This window comes from Spodoptera frugiperda, chromosome 5, assembly GCF_023101765.2.
Source record: "Spodoptera frugiperda isolate SF20-4 chromosome 5, AGI-APGP_CSIRO_Sfru_2.0, whole genome shotgun sequence".
Taxonomy (NCBI): Eukaryota; Metazoa; Arthropoda; class Insecta; order Lepidoptera; family Noctuidae; genus Spodoptera; species Spodoptera frugiperda.
The window spans coordinates 11694857-11714372 of record NC_064216.1 but is presented as its reverse complement, the minus strand read 5'-3'; the positions used below and the strand labels follow the sequence as shown (position 1 = coordinate 11714372).

The 19516-nt window shown below is 35.7% G+C and overlaps 1 protein-coding gene across 2 annotated transcripts in view; it reads left to right on the top strand.

Moving 5' to 3' along the window:
* The window catches only part of LOC118271749 (phosphatidylinositol 3,4,5-trisphosphate 3-phosphatase and dual-specificity protein phosphatase PTEN), a 46146-nt gene that overhangs the window by 18999 nt on the left and 7631 nt on the right, over window positions 1-19516 (top strand). For both annotated transcript variants that reach the window (XM_050693910.1, XM_050693911.1), the window contains exons 3-8: window positions 10973-11114; window positions 12272-12370; window positions 14867-15048; window positions 15456-15666; window positions 16383-16480; window positions 16930-17068. In XM_050693910.1, the coding sequence (XP_050549867.1) occupies window positions 10973-11114; window positions 12272-12370; window positions 14867-15048; window positions 15456-15666; window positions 16383-16480; window positions 16930-17068 (871 nt within the window). The remainder of the gene's footprint in view (window positions 1-10972; window positions 11115-12271; window positions 12371-14866; window positions 15049-15455; window positions 15667-16382; window positions 16481-16929; window positions 17069-19516) is intronic.

Genomic DNA, 19516 nt, shown 5'->3' with positions numbered 1-19516 from the left:
TTGTTGGCTAATGGTACACCTGGTGATCTTGTTGTTAGTTGCACGGCTTCTGTGTCTAAGGTTTCCGAGTGCATTCATAAAAAATATAATAAAGGAAAAAATATCTCAGCTTCCTACTGCCTTCCTGCTTTGAATAAAAACATACGATATGATCATGATAAAAGAGCTTTGAGAATACTGTAAGTTTTTGTGTCCCTACAATTGAAACAAACTCACTGACAACCACCAAGAGACGAGGCACGTCTGTACTCCGTACCATTGAAGCTGTGTAACACTCTTTGTTTTATTTCTTTATTTATTTAATTCGCGTTCGTTTTACGATCACTACAGAGGGCCCCCAGCATTTAAACAAAGATTAAACAATAAACTGTACCATCAATAAAGTTGATTTTATTTCGACGTTTTATCAACGTCTTCAATTCCGCTAACAAATGCTAGGGTACCTTATGCACGGGGGATTTGGCAGCTATACGGGTCACGGTGACGTCATCCTACCAACACACGCATTTTATGTATACAGTCTAAAAATGTCACAGACAGTGTTAACGTGCTAGTAAGTTCAATACGTTATTTATTATATAGAACAATGTGTGCCAGCCATAGACATGTTAAATGGCAGATGCGTCATTCGCCTGTATTTATGTTAGTTGCGTCAAGTTTTAGGTAATTTATGTCTTAGGTAATATTGAGTCGATGGTAGTTACGACGGGGTGAGGTTAATGGGTCACCCACATTGTCATACTGTCATTTACAGCACAGTGTCTATATAAAGTAAGCCGTAGGCTTGTAGCTAAGGACATTAAAATAATTATGTTCCAATTACTGGGAAGGCTGGGTAAACTGACATAAAACCACAAAAATCATAAGAATTTATTTCTAATTATTGTCACAAATGATTGTTTTAATTGTTTGTATGTTATATGAATACCTAGAAACATATGCGTGTCTTCAGTTTATCCATATGCCTGTCAAAGGCGCTGAATGAATTACATCCAAATATCGTACATCTATGTAACTCGTGGTTGTTATTCAAATCTGATTAGCCTCATATACAAACCATTTGGTATTTGTGATTCCAATTTGTAATTGTAAATTTTGGTGTCAAATCTATCTTTCATCCAATTCCAGCTCCGTATAAGTTATGGCATCGACAGCGTTTAACGTCAAAACCTGGCGTGCAATGACGCTGCCCCTGCAATTAGACTCAATAAATACTCGCTTTAGAAATAGCTATTCACAACTTCTCTATATAAATAGTAATCGTAAATGGCGACCACATTGCCATTGCAATACAAGCAAGGTTTATAAGGAAACTCTCCACGTAATGATTAAAAGCATTATTTTAATTGAGACCGTAATTTATCTGAAATACAACACTAATGAGGGACGTCGACCCCGCCTGGTGGTGGAAGATAAGGAATAACTTTGTACCCCCGTACACGATCTGATTACTCTACTCTCTTATTTGAAATGTTGCTAAATGTAAGAGTATCATTAAGTTGAAACGGAACGATGGTAATTGAACAAAGACAGTGTTTAATTATATTCTGGCAATTAGTTAATGTTGTCCATTAGCTGGTAGATTGTTACTATCTGTAAGGGATATTCATCTGTGGCTTGCCCCTCCTTTTGTAAGCCATTTAGGAAGTAATAATCTAAGGAAAATAAATAGACATCATTTGTCTAACTCATTGTCAAGATTTAGACTTGAAGAAGTTGTTTTCGGAGAGGCACGCTTGGTCCTTTAGTGATTACTTGATGTTTTTTGTATACACATTGAAAACTCCCTGTAGTTTTTCCTCTACCAACAGACGGAAGCGTGCTGTACCAACATGCAGTTTTTGCAGTTCGTCACATTTCGGTCCTTCAGCGCGCAACGTTTAATTGCTTAATGTAGTGTTTTTATGATGATAAATTAACAGGACCGTATCAAGTGAAATATGATGCTCTAAGTACAAAATGTTTGTTTCACTTTGTACCTGAAAGGGAGCCAAGTTATAATCATGATTTATGACATACTACGTAATTAGGGCCATATAACGATGGCGTCATTGACATTTTCCGAGCTCGTGAAATTTCCTAGTTATCGACGTCAGAGTACAAAGCGTATAATTATGATACTTTGGAAGTGTTGGCGAAACCACTGACTACGTATTTGTACGCTCAAACTTCAGGGGCTGGACGTCAGTACTTATTATGAAACTTCTTGAGCGTATTGACTAATCAAACTCCTTGTTACTACCTCGCTTCACGTATAGCTACGGATATTCAACTTTGTTAAAGGTCAGCCCTTAAATAATTTGTTAGCGGCTTTATTTAGATCATCGCGATGATTATTTATTCGTCACAATAAGCCCTTGTCGCGTCGTTCACATGTCACGTTAGGGACAGAACTAAGGAAAATAAACACTGGCCCGAAACAAGCGTGCAATAAAAATTAGTAACACCTGAAACGGAACATTCCATTAGTATATTACTTTCTATATTTGGACGGTGGAATCATTATCTTGGCTGGTCGTGATTGTGTCAATCACGCAGATAAACGGTCGCGTAGGTAGAATTCGTTTGAACTGTCTATCGGTTGTTCTTTGACGCAGTCATTGTGTCGCAGTGCTAGACTAGATGTCGCCACCGACGCCCTGCCTACAGCCGCTATCAGTTGTTCACTGATAACGCGTATCACGGAATGGATCGCGCAGTTTCCACTAAAAACGTTGAGTTTTCAAGGAAATAGAAATGTTTATTTATCGTATCATAAAATCTATTCTAGTTTTTATCAGATTGTGTTGTTTGATTTTTTGATTTGGATTTTATGTTGTTACCATACGGGGAAAGGTTTAAATGAAGTCATTGTTTCGTTATGAGAGCATGCAAAGTGTAAACGTTGCTGTAGGCTGTACAATGTACAGTACGTTGCATCTTTACACACGGTTCGCATATTTAGTATCTGGAACGTGGCTTGTATTTATGCGTCTCTGTTATCAAACTATACATTTATGAAAATGTAGTGTATGCTCACAAAAACATAAATTTATTCAAAAAGTATTGTGATATACATAATATAAACACTAGAAATAAAAACAAATATATTGTTCCCACTACTAGACTTAAGAAAATAAGTGGTTCGTTCAGATGTCAATGCATACGCTTTTACAATAAAATTCCCAGCGATATTCAAAGTTTGAGCCTGAATAAATTTAAAAATGTTATTAAAGAAAAACTGTATAGTAAAGCTTTTTATAAAATTAAAGACTACTTAGATGATAGTCAGGCTTGGGAGTGAGCCGCTATAATGTCCACACAGGTCATGTTGACATGTTTGTAACACAAGTTACATTTTTATACAATTTGACATGATATACATTAATATCATTCGATATTTTTTTGTTTTCACATATTATTTTTAAAATTGTTAGTTTGAGGACCGTGCGAGAGTTTGCCTAGTCATTTCACTTTTAGTTAATTATATTCTGACAGTGTGAGCATTTGTGTGGCCTACCCAAATGTTCTTTTGGTAGGTATTGTTCGTCGGATCATTCAGCAACAGCCGTCAGCTGAGCTCATTGTAAACTGACACATGCGTGCTGCCATCTGAACAGGTCCGCTCAAACTGCTGTGGTTCTTTCCTCAAAAGACCACTACAGAATAAACTTGCACGGTTCTCCGACATCTTTAATTGATTTTGTCTGGACTTTAAAAGAGACTATGACCTCTGAGTTTGTTTCGGCATTTCTTCTCAGAGTAGTCGGATAGGAAATGCCGGCCTCATCTAGCTATTTGAAATATTGACGTGTAAAAGTGTTATTTTATAATCTATTTACAGAAATAAATATCATTTATCATTTATCATTTAAACTATACATATAAATCGGTTGAAATTTCATGCCATCCGTTTTTGATACAGCGTAATGTCATTTACACATCATCATACCATAAATGGTCAATTGGTATGAGGAAATAAATGTCAATAATTAGTATTCATACGTTAAGAGTTCAATTTGCGTTAATAATTCATGATTCATGTCACTCCTGCTCTGGTTTGTCCCCCGTTTACGTTTGAGCATACTATGGGCTTGCGCACAATGACCAAAATTAAATTTGAGGAAAACTTTACGTGTACTGAATTACCTATTTGGTTCAATTACGTATTAAAGTGAAGGATTGAAGTGCTTGGAACATTATAACTAAGGCCAATCACCACACACGATGTAACTATACTTTACCTACCGGCTTTGACTGTATCTTATATCGGGACGATAAGAAATCGCATCGGAGCATTGACATTTTAGTGTCGACACATTGATAAAATAAAGAATATGATTAACGCTTTTCATGTGTCGAAACAATGCGCCATTTCCACGTGAGAGTTTAGGTTGAGGACACACGAGGGGATAATGTAAAAATATTATTTTGACACATTTCTTCAAATATTTCTAATTTCATTGGAAGCCAATATAAGGTAACCAATATCTTTTCCTTTTTTTTTGTAACAACAGCAGGAGCTGTAGTTTAGGATTTTTAAAAGTTTTCTTAAGTCTGAATGATTTAAAAAAGGCAAGGATTAAACTGCGTGTACATTATTGTCATGAAACGTTGAATATTATTAGAACATTAGTTCTAGCTAATACTTTAAGCTATTTGCTACCTAACATCACAAAAAGCTCATAATCATCTTCACAATATCACATGCTCGTGTAATTTGTCTTAGCCTGTCTATCTGTCATATTTTAGCTTCTTATTTTAACTGACAAGTTTGATCCTAGGATGTTTCTATCTGGACATGTAATCGCTATAATTATAACATTATACCTACAGTCTACGTCAACCGCATCCACATCTCCATAGCAACAATTTGACATTAATTACGGACTTTATTTCCTAGTAATAAGGGTGGTTTCTGCATTTGACTTGTTGACGTGCCACCGTCTGTCTGTCTGTATTAATGTTCCACTCATTTGCTGTAATGACTTTTAGATAAATGTCATTGTGATTTTTTGTGCTACCGAGTTATAATTGATACTCGGTACAATTTCAGCTTTATGTATCTCGAGTGCAATTGACGTTTTTTGCGACAGGACGTTGTAATTCAGCTGGCGTTTTACATCTAAATGCCTGATGTTGACGAGATAGTGCTGTTTCCTTTAATGATGCCTAATTTAGGAATATTCTGTTTTTTGTCTGTCTGTACTATAAATCGTTCGGATATCGTAACGTAAATCTTTGAAATTAATGTCGTTTTCTTAATGATGGAATGATGTCTGTTATAGATTGTAATGGTATTAAAATGGTCGTTGTTTACTGCGTATAATCAATCGAGATTACGGGTGCTTTTCTTCTACCAGAGATGTGCTATGCTACGTTGCTGTGGATGCGTTTGCTTCCACCAATTATATTCATTAGTACTTAAAGCGTAGCACTGGAGGATACGGACTTAACTAAGCTATGTTTTTTATATGGAAAGATGCGTACTACGTATGCGCTATAGATGTGTGCTATGGCTTCCCTACTATCGCATATTTGAACTGCGCATCTTACTCGCACAGCTACATAGCACATCTCTGATGGAAAAGCACCCCAAAGTTCATAAGTATTTATTGAACAACTCCCCCTTTCTTTTTAGACAAATTATCACATTATATTTATGTAGTTTTTATTTAAATATTAGTCTGTCTACATTTCTACGCCAATAATATAATATATTGTGTGGGTCACGCTCCGATTGTGTCGCTTACATTATTTTATCGAAACATATTTTATCTTTTATCGTCTCAAATAATAAGAATAATGCTCAAGTCATATACATAGTGATATCAGTGCCATATTATACATGTCTACTTTCTTTTTAATCTTTATACACATATATTATCTAGATAATTTAGAATTTAAAATCGTCGTGATAATTTTTGCTATAATTTCCAACGATTGGCCTTAAAAGTGGCGTGCGGTTGTCTGTATGGAAAATATTGATTTTCAGCGCCATATTTATTTGTTTGTAGCCCGATTATTAGACTATAATAATAGGATATAATTAGTGCTTTGTGTTTGTAAACCGCTTGCAATTATCCTATGTTGTGGAAATGAATAGGAAATGGAAGTTTTCATATTTAATTTCATAATTAAATAGCTAATTGTTTTTATATGTATTTGTGTTTTCGTTGTAGGTAATGTTTTAGAAATATATTTTACTTCGCTCAGTTCACTATGATATTAGTCACGAAATCTGGTTTCCGAAAATTAGAGTAAGACAATTTAAATGTTATTTATTAAAGTTTATGCTATTTTCATTTTTTATTCAAGTATATGGTATTGCTCAACCGTTGATTGCGTGCTTGTAATAAAATTATCATAATTTATATATAATGATACTGTAATTTTGCATCTTTATAGTTTCGATAATGCGATACGCCGATGCTATAACGATTATTATATACAGAACTAATCTAGTTGTCAATTTCCTTGAGTAGAATGAAAATATAATATCCATATTATCCATTTATAATGTGGCCTAGTAACGGTGAAGATATTAATAACTATGGTTTTGTGTTGAAAAAAAAAAATAAAGATTTTTTTACTGTGATTTATGTGGAAGCTTTTTATAGAACTTTGCCCGAAATAGAGTTGTTGCTAGCGGCTGTGTGTGCTAGCGGACTAGTACAGTTTGTACGAGAGCGTTCAGAAGGTGCCATTAAAGTCGTGCAAGAAGTTTACAGGCTACTTATGGACTTAGCACATCGACTATAGGACTACACGACGGCTAAGCACACTGAAACGACACGAAGGCGTGGTCTTATGCTCTTATCGTACGACTTAAGACTTGAGCATGTTCGTAAACGTCAAACAAACGTTCAATCTTGCCATTTGAAACTAAACTTCTAAAGCTAGCTGAATTTATTATCATGACAGTTTATAACAGCGCTAAAACATCAACTACATACATTAAAATAATATAATTACGTCATTTAAATTAAGTACCTTATGTAACACACAATTTCACTGATAATGTAGATAATAACCTCTTTGGACTCTAGCTTGATAATTTATAATATCGAAGTCTAAACGTGGCGTATCTTCACGCCATTAATATCAGTGGGTGTGGCTTGCAATCAATACGATTATGATAACTACTTCCTTCTTTGTTTAAACTATTGTTTGCAGAAAATCATTAATGCAAATATACATTACTAGCTACTTCCGCGCGGTTTCACCCGCTCTGCTCGGCTCCTATTGGTCATAGCGTGATGTTTTATAGCCTATGGCCTTCCTCGATAAATGTACTATCCAACACAAAAAGAATTATTCAATTTGGGCCAGTAGTTCTGGAGATTGGCGCCTTCAAACAAACAAACAAACTCTTCAGCTTTATAATATTAGTACATAATAGTATTTCTATTAGACACATTACTTATTGTAGTTGTAAGATTGTTAAATAGTCGTTATTCTAAAATAGTTATTGTTGCGTATTACATAAGGAACTGTGATACTAGTTAAGAATCGTGAATCAAGGTCCAGGGCACGTTTGTGTCGCAACATGTCGTCATATTTCTTGTCAAGGTTCCGTATTACTTATTCTAGCTGCCGATAACTTGTGTGCCTGGATACTGTTATCGGGACTTGCGCTTTTTAGACTGCTTTGAATAAAATTACTCGTACATTCAATATTACCTACATAGGTATTAGTTATTCTAATCTTTAAGGGACTCAAGCAAGGCCTATTACATTAATTCATAGTCAGAAAGCTTAGTACGAGTTTGTCTTACGTTTAACGAGATCGAAACGAGAGTGCGTCCAATCTATTAATGTACAATGTGCGATGTACTACATAAAAGACAATAACACTCTTTCTTTTCCAAATTAAATCAAAACAATTCACCGGACAGACTAAGCTGACAAAACTAGGTTATCAATTCATACATTCACCTTTCGGAACAGAATAAAAATGCTACAAGCTAATATGTATTGTATAATATTAGAAAAATATCGCGTGCAACACTGTCTGACGTCATGGGCGACCCATTTTCCTTGTCACATTTATCAATTGTCAGTATTACCATAATGATTTAAGTATGGAAGGAAAACATAGAATGTAGTAATTTATCTAATAGTACCTAACAACGTCATGAGCCGTGGTCCTGACGCTGGGCTCCAATCATTACCAAAATAGGATTGGGATTTCGTACCCGATGTCGATTTTTGGTGAAGAGAGAAAACTGGGTCGATGAACTTTGTTATTGGTTTTCTAACAATCATTAGTTGTTAGTGTTCATAACAACCATACATTGTGATTTGAGTGCTGTTTTGGTCATTATTTTAGCTCTAGTCTTAGGTATTATGATTTAATTCATAAATTATCTTGAAATTTAATTTTCACGTGAAAGTTATCCAATGCCTAATGTTCTAGTCTAGAATTGTCTCTAAACTTTGTATTTTGCTTGATATTTCAACGAAGTTTCATTGATTATGGTGAATACATTTGAATAGAATTCGCGTTAATCCCCATCTTGCAAACATTATTCATATTATTATCATAATAGGATGCTCCCATAATTAATTAGGTATTTAATGATTAAATTGTTGGTGTGGAATTTAATCTGCATCGTATAACCCTGATGCATTTCTACACAGTTCCTTAAAATATTAGGCGTTCGGCAAAATGTGATTGACGTAGCCATTTCATTAAAATAACGATTTTCAAATAAGATAGTGATTAGTAAATGGATTTGTTGATACTACCTTGAATTTTAAGTACGTCTAAGATTATTATAACAAAACATTTTTATGCAAATTACTTTGTATTGTAGATCAAGATTTCTAATGTCTTATCAGAGACAATCGTCTATCAGTCGCTGCTTTGATTATATCTCTGTATTGTTTTTGTTATGGTTTAGACAAAAACCCTTTTTATGTTCACCGATACGCTACCTGATTACCTAGAAGTAATTTTTATATTAACTAAAAAATCACGACTTACTCACGTAAATTAATGGAGAAAAGCTACTAGTTGAGAGGGACCCTTCATCATAAGCTGCGTGCGCAGACGCGGCGACGACTATGATTTTCAGTTAATTTAGTACGTCTTATGATAGTTATTATAAAAAAAATATACTACTTGAAATTAAGACATGGAAAATAAGCAGGTCTTTTCCTATGTTTTATATCTAAATACTAAGAATAGGTACTTAACATACAGTATATAAGTATAGGAATGATATAAAGAAACAGTAATTACTGGCAAGAAAGATCATGTATTGTCCACCCTCCGTACGTCAAGGAAGCCCTAGGAGAGAGAAATAATTGCTATTATCACTATTACTAATGGTCTTATATAACGAGACCACTCTAAAAGGCTTTATTTATGCATCCAATCTCCGCTAAAGGGGTAGGCAGAGTTCTTAAGATGTTTGTTTGGATAAAATCATCTGTGTCAATGTTTACACTGTGATTATCTGTACTGTAATGGTCCCAATTTTTTAAGTGCTTTGCTTTTGTGCCGTTTGAGTAAAGAATGATAATGTTCAAAGACGTGTTGGCATAGTAGTCGTGTTTACAAATTTCTACTAACTGTAGCACTGATTCTGAACTTTTGACTGGTGTTAAGCTCGTTTTAGTTTAGAAATTGTCTATTACAGCTCGTCTTGAATGGTTTCCCTAGCAATCGATCTGCCTTGTGTTACTATATGAGTTTTAAATATATTTGGCAAGTAATAATGTAAGCAATATGACCCATCCTCTCGTAAACGATCAACTTTATCCACCTCTACGTCACAAGTCACAAGATCAAGGTCAAAAAGCCAATTTATCTGAAGAAATATCAGAGAAACAAACAAACAACCGAATTATAAATTGAATTATAAACAAAATATCCGAGAATAGCCCTTTCGCTAAATTATATCAGTACAGGTTATTCGTGTAATAAATAAAAATTCATTGCATGCAGATTATTTGAAATTTTGGAGGCGTTCCAAGCACGCTTCCCATATGACAAGCATAAGCACCACAACATTAATAAAGTGTCCAAAGTTCTGAAATATTTCGAATTCTTTTCACAAAAAAAGAAACATTGGTAAAGTTTTCTCGACTAAATCGTGTTTAACAAGTCTTCGGATTATATTGAACAAAACGTTGCTTTGTTTCTTTGGGTGTCTATTAGGCTTAGGATATAGTGGGAAATGGCTTTATTAATCGATATCATCTGCCAACGAGCACACCTACTCAATAATGTCGCCCTGATCGAAAGAAACGTAACATAACATGCAATCATGACATGTCACACATTTTATATCTACTTTTGCCAAACATTCTTCAACATAAACAATTAAACACTACGTCTGTGGCTTGAAATAATGGGGGTGTGTCTACTGTCTATATCTGTAGCTAATACATCCAGTCTTCAGCTATATTATTACTCCTATTTAGGCTCATTATAGAAAATGGGCTAGAAACAATTTCAAAAATTGAAATCCCATATTCTTCCATCTTGTGGATCGTGTACCGGCGTTCTGTCTCTCTTAAATCAAGAGTAAAAGGTTTCAATACGATGTTTTTTTAATCACCAGTGCCAGTGACAATATCAACGGAACTTTTCCTGAATTCCTTCAACATAGGCGACATACCGCGTACATCTAATCCGTCCGTCCGTCTACAATCTACATCGAGTCTGCTGTCTCAGCTTACCAAGTCTTTCGTCAACAGAACCTGACCAACACCGGACAAGTCTTTCAACTTTTGTCAAACAATCGTGAGGATATAGCGTAGTCTTTAGAAAATATTCTTAATACTATATTTTATAACCGACTGCAGTTTCTATTTGTAGTAAATTCTGACTATAACTTCGTGGTTCTATCCGCAAACTCGTTTCAAATGTTAGGTAGTCTTCTTCAATAAAATGGAATGCATTTCCTTGACAAAAAGGAAAAAAAAACTAATACAACGTAACTCTACTTGATTTATAATCTCCTATTATCTATAATTGCAGGTGGCGCGATACGCGTTAGAAGACCACACGCCGCCGAACATTGAGCTGATCCAGCCATTTTGTGAAGACGTCCACAACTGGCTGTCTGCTGACTCCAAAAATGTCGCCGCCGTGCACTGTAAAGCGGGCAAGGGACGGACGGGTGAGAACTTCACTTCACTATCATCTGGTCTTATATCATCAGGATAATTCATATAATGATAAACATTAACAAAGCGAAGAAAGTTGCATCAGCCAGGTGGGCCCGTGTGAAACATTTTTTTACGATTCCTTTTGACTCGAATCGTAAAAGTCGGTTTTGTGCAAGTATAAATGACATCCTTCCCTCAACACCGACAAAGAAGCCCTGCAGCGGGTCCCAACATTAAGGTGACACTTTCGCCAGTTCACGCAATAAAGTTGCAAGCAAAAACTCCAAAGGGGTTGATGCCCAATTTTAGCATCACAACAGCTCCATTATTCGTCGGCCAACGTGACCTTTTTCGTGCACTCTATTTGTTAATGTGTATCGCTACATCGCACATTAAAATATCAAAAGAATAAATTATTACGTACTAATATCATTCCAGACAGATAAAAGTTAGCATAATAGGTCCCAGAACGTTTTCGGTAACAAAGGTTAAAGCAACAAATTACACGTGCCACGTTATTGCCTATAGAACGGATGGCCGGGCCGGCATTGTTGCACGAACAAAAATGAGACGAAACCTCAAAGGCGTAATTGCGAAATTTCTTTACACGCCATAATTGGTCGTATTACCACCGTACCGGCTTTCACGCCGAAGTCGTAAATTAAAAAAAGGTCCTTTTCAAACCGCCTCCTTTTTTGTGGGCTGCCCCGAAGGGATATAAAAAGTGTAGGATTGCTGCGTGGACGTGAAATGAGCCGTGTTTGCGGCACAAACCTCGCTTATTTAGACCACTTCGATTTTCCATCGACATATTATTTTAATGGAAATGTTAATGTTCACACAAGTTCGGAATAGCTTTTTACGTGGGGTTCTGATGTTATCTAACCAGACTGACACATAATGTACGATTTACATACGAATACAGCTATATATTATATTTTTTATAGTTGCAATACTTAGCGTTGGTCCATTGGGATCTTACCATTACAACAAAGTCGTAAATAATTCTATCGATCAAGTAAAATTTTACGGTTGTAAAGGTTTCAAGCACCGCCCACATCGTGATCAAAAGGAAAGAAAGTTCCTATTTTTTATTTTTTATTTGGAAGGAATTGTATAGAAAATTTGTTAGTACATGGTATAAAAATATAATGTTTTTGTGTTACAGGGACAATGGTGTGTTGCTACCTACTGTACAGCCGACAGAAAGCGTCTGCGGACGAAGCCCTCAAGTTCTACGGCACGAAGAGAACCCACGACGAAAAAGGTATATTGTAACTTATTTTTATCACAGCTTTTTTTCTTGTATTATGCTCGGAGGATAAGAATGCATTTTTTTATTAAACTTTTTTTGGAAACATACTTCAGCCGTTTCCTTCCGACGTCTGTGAGCTTAGCTTTCTTCTATTTTATAAAGGTTTCATGCGAGTACCTTTTTGTAAAATTTCCAGGAATAACAAGCTTGAACTGTCTAAATCTCCATATATAAAAATCAATTGCTGCTCGTTAGTCTCGCTAATACTCAGAAACGACTAGACCGATTTGGCAAATTTTGGTCTTAAATTATTTGTAGAAGTCCAGGAAAGATTTAAAAAAGTGAGAAAGTAATATTTGAGGCGGTACGAAGTTTGCCAGGTCAGCTAGTAAAATATAAACGTATGAAATAATCCCATCAAGTAACACAGCCATGTTAATAACCCGACGGCCGGCTATTCGAAGTGAACTCGATAACTTTCATAAAGGGACACTGCACGTGTCAATTCTCTTCAATAACTTTGACATAATTGTAGCAGGCACCGCGCATTTTCTATGCAAATGACACTTTATTGTTGTTATAATTTGTATGAAACACGTGTTATCGATTACAGGCAGTCTGCTGTTGCCCGCGGTACTTAGTAATGGATGTATTTACTGTTTATTGTCTAACGTCGGTATCGTATTTCGTTTTTAATGTTCTGATGTGTTGTATTTAAGTGTATGAGTTCTGTCTCCAATTATAAGTAAATGATCTTCTGTACTTTGCAGCAATGTTTTGTATTTTCGACGTTTCTTAATCTTACCTCTACATCTAATATTGTTGAAAATAGAACTTATATTAACTGTGCAGTTCTTCAGATTTTTTAAGTCCTCAAAATCGTCATTTATCCTTAGACCCACACTTTTCTGCTAACCTATACGTTCTTATGAGAAATTGTCCCCTAAACTAAATTGTAATAAAACAGCTATAGCTAGCTAGCTAGTTATCTAATATCAGAATAAATGACGTATGAATATCCTTCACTTCATGTTTTTACTTCCTCGCTTCACGGTTTTTACTGTCACAAGTATATTCCGTAAAATCCCATTTTTATTATCTATATGGAAAAACACTCCTTTGAACGTATTCTTGATGCAAATTATATTCCCCACCCTATCTATGCTTAGTTATTCCCCACCCAATGCCTAGGTATTCCCCTAAACTTAAGTTAAAGTATTTTAACTACGACATATAACTTAAGTTTTCCATGGAATTTTCCAATAAATGAAAATTTAATATAATACAAAATAGAGACGTCAATTATTGAAATTAAATTTCATTGGAAAGCTTCTATCGAATTCTGTGAAGCTTGTAATATATCAAATTGCCCTGATTGGCTATGATTCTATGCTAGAGGTTGCATTTAAACGCGTATTGCAGGTTCTCGGTATAATAAATATGCTTTATTGTTAGACTGAGTGCTAATTTTCATATTACATTAATATAAACTCTTTACTTTTAATTCAAATTTCTATGGTGCTTGACGACTGGGCTTCTCCCAGTTGTGCAATCTCTTTTTGTGCCTTTAGGCTTCAGTCATTCTGTCTCCTGCGTAAAATTTCACCGAGGGAAATTGAACTATCATTTTGTTTTCTTCACCTCTAATTATTTCTTTTGATTTATGTCGTTCCAGGGACAGTTTTTATGTCCCTGCAACGCACCGGACTTCAGTGTTCGGGTGTTTTCATGGTTGTATTTACTTATTTTACAGATCTTGGTTTACTGTAGTTGCAGCGGTTTCGGATGTTGTGGCGGGCTTGTCCCAAAAAAATATGTACATATAAACTATGTATGTTAACCAATATCAATAACAAAATATCAGACAGACTTCAAAGTTTCTTATAAATGAAAAATACATTATTGCAATATTTTTAGGGCAGTGGATCGATATAAAAAATTAAATGTTACAGTTTATCAGCGCGGTCTGGTTTAATTTTGGTTTCCGCACGAGCTGTGTTGTGATAACCCTGGATAGAGGAACACATTCCAATAAGGTCAAGGTTTTTTACGTATGAACACTAAGTTACGATTTTAGTAATGCTAAGTTTGGCAAAATTAATTAAATATGACTGACGAGTGTATGAAATGCTTAGGAAATTTGTTTCTCTAGCAGTGGTAACGCGTTGGCTTATACAAATGCTTATTCTTGTAAAGCAAGGCAACACAAATACAAAATACTTATTTGACAAGATGGAAAGATATGAGAAGCCTAGTGTCTCAAAACTACGGCCAGTCTTGAGAGATCGTCTGAGCGTTTTTGGTGTTCATCTGCGATACCTAAGCTTAAAGTGCGAGGACTATGGCAACCTCTTTAAATACCTCCTTAACACATTAGACGCCATGTCGGACTACGTTGTCCGACACTAGTGGAGGAATAGCCTTTGCAGTTTTTTGTTGGCAGTGAAAGGCGTTAATTAAGAACTGATGATAACTTAAAACTAAATAAAATCCGTTGTCTGTTTCCAGGCGTGACGATCCCGTCGCAGCGCCGCTACGTGGAGTACTACGCGGCGCTGGTGACGTCGGGGCTGCAGTACTCGGCGACGCGCGTGCACATCCGCGAGCTGGTCATGTCGCCGCCGCCCACGCTCAACGGCGGCACCTGCTCGCCCGAGCTCACCGTCTCGCAGGCACAGCCTTCCTTCAAGGTACAAGTAAGGCTAATAGTATAGAACTTGAACTATGTAGCAAAACATTTTATGTATTGACTCGTATCATGGTGATTGTGGTTACTTACAGGTTGCAGGTGTTCAAAATTTATTTTTACGCCTTTAATTAACACGTTAACTGCTACGTAGGTCACCGGTGACCTACGTTAGTGGAGCAAATTTGCTTTCATCAGTTCTCAGGTGGCAGTTAAAGGCTTAATAAAACAAAGAATGATGAGTTTTTTGTTAACGAAATGTCTTGTGTCTTCACGATTTTCATTATATCCATGTTAATAGATTGAAATGTAAATACGTACATATTTCTAGAACTGAAAAATAATTCTTGAACAACAAACCAACCACCTTTATCGATATGCAACATTCAAAAACCCAACTTACACTTGCAGACGCCGTCAGGCTGCCACGAGGTGCGTAAAGACGAGGGCAGTATCCGCGTGTACCTGACGCACTGCACGCCGCTGTACGGGGACGTGCGCGTCGACGTCTACAACAAGCCCAAGATGAAGATGCGCAAGGAGAAACTCTTCCATTTCTGGTTCAACACCTTCTTTGTGGCGGCCGGTGTCGGGGCTGAACGGGTGCCCGCGTTAGATGATAGTTAGTATACCTTTTTATAGTTTTTCAAAAGACGCCTAGCTTTTTGGGGAAAACCTAGGGAGTGTGGGATTTTTACCGCACTAAAACCTCCCCGGTGGTTTGTTATCCTGGCAAATGTGGGCAAACTTTCTTCACAACCAATTTAAGTACAGTAGAAGCTCTTTATTCGCGGGGTATGCGTTCCGTAAATATGCCGCGAATACAGAAACCGTGAATATGGAATGGTAATTTGTATGGGGTTATAGGGGATACGTTCCTAGATGACGAAATCAATCAAATCAAAAAAATGTTTAATTGAATTTTCTGATCATACAGATTGCCTGATGATAATATTATTATCATCAGGTTTAGGTCACACTAGGTTTAGGCAGAAGTCACAATCTAGACGTAGTTGTAATAAGGTCTATTTTATTTTTGAATCCTTCTACTGACGCGTTGACAAAGGATAGCGAATATATATTTTTAGGTGACGCACCGATATTTATGGGGATTGGGTCGCATTTTTTCAATCCGCGAATAGTGAAAACGCGAATGAAGGAAGCGCGAATAAGGAGCTTCTACTGTATATTATTTGATTTGGGCTAGCTCATGATATAAGTTAAACCTCAGGCTTTCCAAATAAGAATTTAATGAGCTTATACTTTGAAGCCCGAATTGTTGTTCTATATTATAATTTGGGGACAGTTTTTTAAGACATGTTATTGTAATATTTTCAGGTCCAAACCTGGAGGCTTTCAAGCTGACGTTAAATAAGTGGCAGTTGGACGAGGCGCACAAGGACAAGCAACATAAACACTATAGTCCAGACTTCAAGGTAATGTTGTGAATACCAAAAGGACTACACCACCATTTCATAATAGTAAAGTCGGCGGGTAGTAAAATTAATGCGGTTTTAGATGATACGTCGAGATTTAAAAACAAAGTATTTAAATCGACTGGAAGTTATTATCGTTTCCACGTAATATCAGTTGTGAAAAGTCCCTTATTAAACAAAAGTTTTTAAGTTATGACTCACAATAGAATTTTGTATTTCATAATAATAAGACACATAATTTAAAAGATCATCCCTATATCTTATGCCGATACCGAGTTATCTACATCCATTTACCCACTTACAATAAATTAAAGTTACAAAGCACAATATTATCATAACTAATTGTCTGCGCAGCCTTAGTGAAAACACCGGTATATTCACGGCTCTGCTCTATTAAACTCCGCGCAGCTCTGTGGAAACACACCCTGAATTATCACTTACGTTTCCAGGTGGAGCTAATAGTACAGAAGATGCCGATGTCGTCGACATTCAGCGGGCACCCGGCGCGCGAGTCGCCGGCGGTGTCGTCGTCGTCGTCGTGCTGCAGCGAGCCCGACGACGCCGAGCCCGACGCGCACTGGGACTCCGGTGAGCTGCCCATCACACTGCTCACTCTCTCGCGGTAGACTCTACGACTACCTAGTGGGACCTACTAGAGACCGGATTATAGGAACGGATAAATTATTTGTTGTCGAGTAAAGATTATGACTAGTCTCAGTTGTCTACTTGTCAGTAGATATTGCTATAAGAATGAGGATGTTGATGTTCAGTCATTTTTATTTAGAATTTATAAGTATGGAAGCCGTTAGTAATACCTCAATTATTTATCATTTTTTGTCATAAAACAGCTACAAAAATACTAAAACGTAAGTTGAAAGATGTTGTATTAAAATGAATTCTGTAGGAGCGTATTCTACTGGCAAGTATATTATTGAGAATAGTCACAAAAAAGCGTCGACTAGGCACTATCACTCGATATAGAATCCGGCTCTGTCCTACACTAGACTACAAACTGGGTGTCGTTAACCAATAAACACGGACTTTATACCTATATGTGCTAAACAAAAAGTTAGTTATATCTCGTTCTTAAATAATTCTAGTGTGGATGTGTGAATCGTGTTACGCGGTTTTTTGTTTTGTTGAATATTACACGCGGACGCTAAGCGTTCGCTGCAATTTATTAATTTTGTGTGCGTGCAATGTGATAGGTATCACTTAATATAGTTTTTGTATGTTAACGAAGAGAAAACTGATTTTAAATATGAAAAAAGTAGGTAAAACTTACTGTTATATAATTATTCGTTTTAAAAAGAAACTTGTACTATTCTTATTATAATTTGTACCCTACCACATTGCACGAACATGTATGTTAGTGATAAACGGTTTAATAGTTTATGTTATAAATAACGTTTATATATTATGTTGTAGATAGGAGTTAGGATACCTTAAAGCGGAGAGGCGGCACGGGCCGCGCGTTGATCTCTTGTACCGATAACGAATTTCTTGACTGTTTTCTGATGTCAGTACTTTAGATATTGTTAGTTTTGATTCAATATTTCAAATAAATCGTCGTTGATAACTATTATTTTTGTGAAGAAAATGGTCACAATGTGTTTTAACCCGTGGTAAGGAACGCAGATCCACGCGACACATAATGTGTTTTCTATTATGTCTTATATATCAGGCATACGAGAAGTTTAAAGACCCTGTTTCAAGATGAAACCGTTCGAGCAATATAAAAATGTTGACTTTAATACAATTAAAACTTGATTAATATTATTTCGAGTTAATTATCTTATGTTTAATCAAAATTAACAATATTAATTTAACGCACTGACATCAGAAAACAAAATGGTTAGTTATAAAAGTAAATGAATGTGTTCTAATTAGACGTTACGTTTAGATCTGTCGGAGGGGGTATTTGTTCGTGTGTCCCGTTTTACTATACGTACGTTGGTGCTTCTAGATTGTTCCATGCGGTATCGTTTTCGACTATACATAGAGAATGCTGATTATAACTATAGTTAGGGTTAATCACTGTGTTTTTTTAATCTGGGTGATGGTTTTGATTCACGTGAAATGTGGAGGTTGATGTCTGTAGATTTGATTTGAGCTGCCAAACATGGGAAAATATGTTCCTATAAAATTATTTGTATATTTTCGTTGTGATCCTTGCATAATGAATACGAAAATTGGTACATAGTTCGATCTAAACTTGTAGTTTTACAGATTGGGAAGAAAACAATGTAAGATCAATTTGAAATGAAAAGCCATTTGATCTGATTCCACAGTACTTAAATGTTTCTCTCAACTCATAAATACTAAATCTACAGACATCAATAAACCACATTTTGTTCGTAATAATGGTCCGGAAATACCGAAAGAATAATAAAAAATGAAATGTAGGCGGTAATTAGGAAATTAACATTCTTTGCACTGAGAAAAATGCACAGAATTATCGGAATTTATGTATAAAATATTTGATAGGCACAGGATAGAAATAATTTTGATTTGATTTTCTCATATTATCATGATTTTATCACTCTAATGATTTAGTAAATTTTGAAAGCCAAGTGAAGTAGACATTGCAACTTATAATGAGACATAATATTCGAAGATTAATTTATTGAAATTCAACCAATTTTAAGTGATTTTTATGAAATTAGTATAAAACATACTGTGGTATACACCTGGATTCATTTTCTACCCCGGAATTAGCAAATCATAAAATTAGTTGAATTTCTCCTCTGAAGAAAAATAAGTACGTAAAACCTAGCCTCACATTTACGACTTACGTATAACAGCTGAAACTAATAACTTCTTAATCTTAATACAAAATCTCTGCATCCATAAAAAATATCTTAAACCCAAAGATTTTAGACCGAGATCAGTTATTAATTTCCGCTGTTAGGGTCATTTTATAGGGACACAGAATCAAAATGCATCTAAGCAGAACTCTAAGCAAAATGTCTTTAAGTAACATGTGCATTAATTACACTGTTACATTAGTTATTTTTGAGTCTGTGTCCGTATAAA